General features: G+C 18.9%; 4 protein-coding genes across 4 annotated transcripts in view; 1 reads left to right on the top strand and 3 right to left on the bottom strand.

Annotated features, from left to right (window-relative positions):
* Positions 1 to 915, bottom strand: PF3D7_0606200 (ubiquitin-conjugating enzyme E2 PEX4, putative; the record flags this gene model as incomplete). The annotated part of the gene is made up of 4 exons (XM_960959.1): positions 1 to 221; positions 358 to 466; positions 584 to 644; positions 839 to 915. The coding sequence occupies 4 exons, from the start codon at positions 913 to 915 to the stop codon at positions 1 to 3; spliced, it is 468 nt and encodes a 155-aa protein (XP_966052.1).
* Positions 916 to 1,795: 880 nt separating this feature from the next.
* On the top strand, positions 1,796 to 2,164 carry PF3D7_0606300 (conserved Plasmodium protein, unknown function; the record flags this gene model as incomplete). The annotated part of the gene is made up of 1 exon (XM_960960.1): positions 1,796 to 2,164. The coding sequence occupies one exon, from the start codon at positions 1,796 to 1,798 to the stop codon at positions 2,162 to 2,164; it is 369 nt and encodes a 122-aa protein (XP_966053.1).
* Positions 2,165 to 2,905: 741 nt separating this feature from the next.
* Positions 2,906 to 3,800, bottom strand: PF3D7_0606400 (conserved Plasmodium protein, unknown function; the record flags this gene model as incomplete). The annotated part of the gene is made up of 5 exons (XM_960961.2): positions 2,906 to 2,977; positions 3,096 to 3,157; positions 3,274 to 3,412; positions 3,554 to 3,602; positions 3,745 to 3,800. 5 exons carry the CDS (start codon positions 3,798 to 3,800, stop codon positions 2,906 to 2,908), a joined length of 378 nt encoding a protein of 125 aa, XP_966054.2.
* A 1,008-nt stretch (positions 3,801 to 4,808) lies between these two features.
* PF3D7_0606500 (polypyrimidine tract-binding protein, putative) overlaps positions 4,809 to 6,470 on the bottom strand; it is a gene marked incomplete at both ends in the record, with an annotated part of 2,561 nt that continues 899 nt past the window's right edge. The window contains 5 exons of the mRNA XM_960962.1: positions 4,809 to 4,895; positions 5,015 to 5,218; positions 5,368 to 5,625; positions 5,777 to 5,913; positions 6,064 to 6,470. The exon at positions 6,064 to 6,470 is cut by the window's right edge and continues 899 nt beyond it. Of these exons, the coding sequence (XP_966055.1) occupies positions 4,809 to 4,895; positions 5,015 to 5,218; positions 5,368 to 5,625; positions 5,777 to 5,913; positions 6,064 to 6,470 (1,093 nt within the window). The remainder of the gene's footprint in view (positions 4,896 to 5,014; positions 5,219 to 5,367; positions 5,626 to 5,776; positions 5,914 to 6,063) is intronic.

Below are 6,470 nucleotides of genomic sequence, written 5' to 3' on the forward strand. Positions count from 1 at the left end.
TCACTTTTCATTATCATCTTCCATTGCGTATTCCACTGTATACATTCTTGCCATCGACTGAAATCCTTTTATGTCGCCAGATCTTATCAAATTACCAGCATCACAATTTAAGGGACTGTCAGCATTTGGTTCATTAAAAAGAAAAAGTATAGCACGACATAATGATTGAATAGTCCAAGCTGGACTCCAGTTAGCTTTTAATATATCCATACATAATTCACCTGAACAATATGAACATGTACATGTAAATATATGTAATGTACATAACATAACTTTTACCTGAACAGTTCATGTTTTAGACACAAAAAAAAAAGAAAAAAATTTAAATAATTAAATAATTAAATGATTAAAACATACCAGTAACAAAATTTACATTTGGATGAAAAAATTTGGTAACAAATGTAATTAAAGGTGGATCTATAGGATATGTACTTTTACATTTTATATTTAATTTCCATTTTCCTCCCTATAAAAAAACAACATACCATATATATATATATATATATATATATATATATATATATATGTATATGCAAACAGGTTGGTAAAATAAACATAATACAATCTTATAATGTGTCCTTACTTCATATGGAGAATCTTTGGGTCCCCTTATAACCGCTTGCCACTCATATAAATTGTATTCACTAAAAGAATATAATCAGATAACATATATAATATATATATATATATATATATATAGAGCTATATTTTAAAATATTATGTATACAACAATAACACAATTATAAGTGGAACATAAAAATGGAAGAAACAAATATATATATTAATATGAAAAAAAAATTATGTAATAATACTTTTTATAACATTTCGATGATTATACCTGTGTGTAAGGCTAATATCTGGATCATTTTGTTTTTTAGCTTCACGAGATTCTATTAAGAGTCTATTTTTTGTCATAATTATTACACGGTATTATATATAATATGTTAAAAATAAAATGAAATACATAAATATATATATATATATATTGATGAAAATATTAAGACTTTGAATGCGAAAATATATACTTAAAATATAATATTCGTACTTATTCAAAAGAAAAAAAAAAAAATAAATACGATTACAAAAAGTCAAACAAAAAAGAAACACACACTAATTAAATTTTCTTCTTTTTGTATTAAAAATATGGCGTATAATCTTTTTTATTATTTTTTTTTTTTTTTTTTTCTACACAAAAAATAAGTCAATATATATAATATTATATATATTTATGTGGTTAAAAAAGAATTGTGCACACACAAAAAATGTTCATAAAAAAAGAATAAAATATATATGGATGTATTTATATAATATTAAAAACAATTTACTTAATTTATACTTGGTATATCTTTAATGTAAAAATTATTAATTCTCATTCCATATAGTTTTATATATATATATATATATTTTTTTTTTCATGTGTCCTTTTTACATGCCTCCTTTATATAAATAAATATATATATATATATTTTTATTTATTTATTTATTCTTTAATTTATATAATTCATATTTTTCATATTTTTCACATTTTTCACATTTTTCATATAGAAAGTTATGAAAAAAAAAAAAAAAAAAAAAAAAAACTTGCACTATAAATGAAAAGTCATTGTTTTTACTTTGTACAACATTTCAATTTAAGAACAATATATATATATATATATATATATAATAATATTTACATATATTTAATATAGGTTTTATTGATTATTTGTTGTTTCCCCCCTTTTAAAGCAAATATATATTTAATAAATATTATAAAAAAGGATATACATATATATAAATATATTATTATATAAAAATGAATTTTGAATTAAAAGAAAAATATTATAAAAATATGATTCTTCAGAGGGATAAAGAAGAAAATGAAAGATTTAAACATGCCATGAAATTCCAAAAAAATTTTATTAATATTGAAAAAGATTTAACTAAAAATAAAGAATTATTTAAATTGAAGGAAGAAATAAAAAGTTATAAACAAAAAATAGATACACTGCAATATGAAAATAATTATTTAAAAAATAAAATTCGTTATTATGAAAATAAATTTAAAATTTTTAAAAACGAAATACAAATAAAAAATAAAAACATAAGTTATTTAATATCTGAAAATGATGTAATAAATAGATTATACCAGCAAATATCACAACATATATTTCAGAAAGTTTAAAGTTTTATATTTATTAAATTTTTTTTTTTCCTTTTTTATTTCTTTGGATAAAATATTTTCTTCTAGTTCATTGCGACAATTTTTATATTTATATATTATGTATAGTTTATATGTTTATAATAAATATGTACAATTTTTTTATATAAATAATGTACATTTGGTTTTATTATAATGAAGTTGAATATATATATATATATATATATATATATTATATATATGGTATATTTTATGTATAATACAATGAAATATTTATGATGCATTCATATATATATTATAATATATATTTTATAATTTATATGTATGTATATATATATATATAATATCATACGAAAAAAAAAATTTATATTATTTTTAATTTTTAAGATTTCATTATTATTTTTTCGGTTCCTTTTTTTATATTCATTGTTTTAAATGTTTCCAGATTCATTTTTTTTTTTTATTATTTGCAATGTTTTAGTTAATTCATGCATGTAAAGTTTTATTTATATATAAATATGAAATAATGTAAAATATACATGCTTTTTATAAAATCTTATGAATATGTGAAGAATACACTCTTTCTCTAAAAATAAATAACTCTTATTTTAATATATATATTATTAATTACTACATGTTAATTAAACGAAATATTAAAATGGTTATTAAATAAAAACATGATATAAAATAAATAAATATAATATATTATATATATATATATATATATATATATTATTGTATAATAATGTATTCTATTATTTTTCCCTATAAATTATCAATATCCTTTTTTATATTTTCAAGTGTTTTATAAGAATTTTCAATTATTTCTCCATTCATCTGAAAGGAAAAAAATATATATATATATATATATATATATATAATATATATTTAATATATATTTAATATACATGTTGTTGTATTATAAATATAATTAAAATATCATTTTAAAATTAACATTTTTTCCTATATAGTCCTCTGTTTTTTTAATAGATTTCTTTACATTTTTTAATTGCATTGCTGTTTTTAAAAATATAAAAAAAAAAAAGCATTGTTAGATTGAATATAGAAAGTAAATGAAAAAAAATTATAAATATATACAAAAAGATTTATTATATCTATATATTTTGTTTAACCAATATTTTGAAAGTTTTGTTTCATTTCTTCTTTTTCTTTGTATAGTATATTTGCTTCTTCATCGACTGAACTTATTAAATCTTCAATTTTGGAACTGAACGGATCAATATAACTTTTTTCCAATTCATTCTTATTTTTCTTTAAAAAATATTCAAAAAGGAATAATAATAATAATAAAAAAAAAAAAAAAAAAAAAAAAAAAAATCTAGCTATTTTCTTTAAATTTACATGAACGGTTCAGAAAAAAAAAAAAAATAAAATAAAATAATTCTTACACACCTTTAACAAAAAATTAAGGTTATCATTATAAACATCTTCTACTAGTTTACTGCAAAAAATTTATAATAATTAATATTTTATATATGTCTACATAAGAAATAATCAAATTTATTGTTTTTCTTCATTATTTTTTATGATTTCTTATATAATAAATATATAGTTTTTTTCTTTTTTTTTTTTTGGACATTTACTTTATTCCATTTAATGATAAATTTTTATCATTTTCAAAAATAGCTATATCCATCATATACGGCAAAACAACAATAACAAAAAAAAAAAAAAAAAAAAAAAAAAAAAATTATAAATAGTTATAAATACTTAAATATATGACACACTTCTGTTCCACTTAAGGATTATTTAAATTTAACAAAAAAGAAAGAAGAAAGTTTGTGTATTACAAAATTAAACAAATTAATTAAAATTGAAAAAGAATGTATATATGTAGGTATAAATATATACATATATATATATATATATATATATATATACAAACGTATGCAAATATATGGGGAAACAAATTTGATAAAGACTACAGAAAAGTAGTATACTTATGTTAATACAAACGCGAAAAAAAACACATACGCTAAAAAAAAAAAAGAAAATATATAAATATATAAATATATATAATGAATTAAGAATGGAAATTAATTTCAACAAATTGAATGTTAATTATAATATACATATATTTATATATATTTTTTTTTCTTCTTCCCTTTTCACATGACATGAAAAAAAATCAAAAAATCAAAAATTCAAAATTTCAAAAAGTCAAAATTTCAAAAGATAGATTTAAAGGAAAAAGATAATTTCGTATTAATTGAATTAAAAGGTATAACAAAAGCAAAAGAAAAAAGTAATAAGAAGAAAGGGAATAGAAAAAAATGTAATCTTACTAGTAATGCAATAAAAAAATACATTCCCAAATAATACATTACTCAGTAGATATATAAATAAATATATATATATATATAATACAAGTTATCATAATAATTCGTATGGGGTAATATATATATATATATATATATATATATAATAAATAGTATAAAATGAAAAAATTAACTTTTATTATTTTAATTTTTTGGAACTATGAAAAATATCATGGATTTCAGGAAAATATTAATAAAATATATGGATAACTAATTAAATAATTAAATGCAATAATAAGGGAACAGAATAGAACAGTAGAAACGAAAAAGATTAGCTTGTCCATTTAATTAAAATAAATAATATTTGTATAAATGAAATGTTATACTCATTACATTAATCTAGATTTTGTATACGATACTTTTATATATCGATCTTTTAAATAAAAATTATGTAGATCCATTAATGCCTTCGTTGCCTATAAAAAAAAAAAAAAAAATTATACATACATACATACATATATACAGATGCCCATATTAATATTTATATATAATCCAAATTTTATTTTGTTCCCTCCTTGTTTTTAAGTTATATTACCATATCTTCCGTATTCATTTCTACAATAATAGAGAGGTGTCTTTTCCCTTCCTTGACAGGAAGAAATTGCAATTTGTTTATATTTCCATATTTGTTAAATAAATTCATTACACAATCTTCATTAACATTTTCATTAAGATTTGATATAAATAAACATTTTGTTGGTCTGCATGCGGCCTTGATATATTTCCCCTGATCTGACAACTAAAAAAAAAAAAAAAAAATGCGCAAACATCGATTATCATATGAATAATATATATATGTGGCATATTATATATATATATATATATATATATATATATATATTCTTTAATATATTTGTCTCAATTTATTATTTTTTTTTTTTATCATACCACATATCGTTGGTCATAATTACTAAATATTTTAGTATTGTGGGATTCATTATTTTGTTGTCTTTGAGAAACCCTTATATCATGTATTTTAGAAAAGTTTACTTCTATGCTTTGATTACTTATTCTAGCACGTTGTAAATATTCTTGAGCTAATGAAGAAAATATGTAATTTGAATATTGTATAAGGGCAGCATCTGGTTTTTCTCTTAAAATTTTTATTCTCGTAACAAATCCGTAAATGCTAAAGAGATTAAATAACTGTTCAAAAAAAAAAAAAAAAAAAAAAAAAGAAAAAAAAAATTAATATAGGAATGAATAATCATAAAATATAAACACATGAACTCACATATATATGTATATGTAAATATTAAACACTTTTCGTTTGTTATGTATAACATATGTTCTATACCTTATTAACATCTGTGTATTCTTTCGGTATGTTATAACAAATTAGGACGGGTGTTTTGGACGGATTCATTTTTTCAAAGTCAACTAATTTGAATTTTTTTTCCATTAATTGATATAATTCAGAATCTACACTTTTTCCTAAAAAAAGAAAAAAAAAAAAAAAAAAAAAAAAATGAAATGAAATGCACATATATATATATATATATATATATATTATATTCAATACATATAAGAGTTAAAATATGACATATTATGTTTGTCTTATATTGTCTTATTTTTTATGGTTACGTGAAGGGGTTGGAAGAACTCCGTGCGAATTTTGAAGTACTGGGAAATTTTTGGTTTTCTTTTCATTAGATATGGTATAATCCCATGAGCTTGAATTATTCCCCTTGATAACTAATTCTTTTAGAAATGAGTATTGAATATTTATTGTATTACATCCATCATATATATTTCTATTATGTAACGTTTTGATAGCTTCTTTTGCTGTTTCTACATTATCAAATTGTACTAGTGCTTGATAAAGAACAGGATTTCTAGAAAACGTAATTATTTTTTCTACTGTTCCACATTTACTAAATAAATAATAAATCAATTCTATATCAACAGGATAATGTAAATTAATAACTGAAACTAAGATAACTTTAGAGCATTCAGCTTTATTCGATTTGCTATTTCTTTTGTCTAATACA

This window comes from Plasmodium falciparum (assembly GCF_000002765.6).
Source record: "Plasmodium falciparum 3D7 genome assembly, chromosome: 6".
NCBI lineage: Eukaryota > Apicomplexa > Aconoidasida > Haemosporida > Plasmodiidae > Plasmodium > Plasmodium falciparum.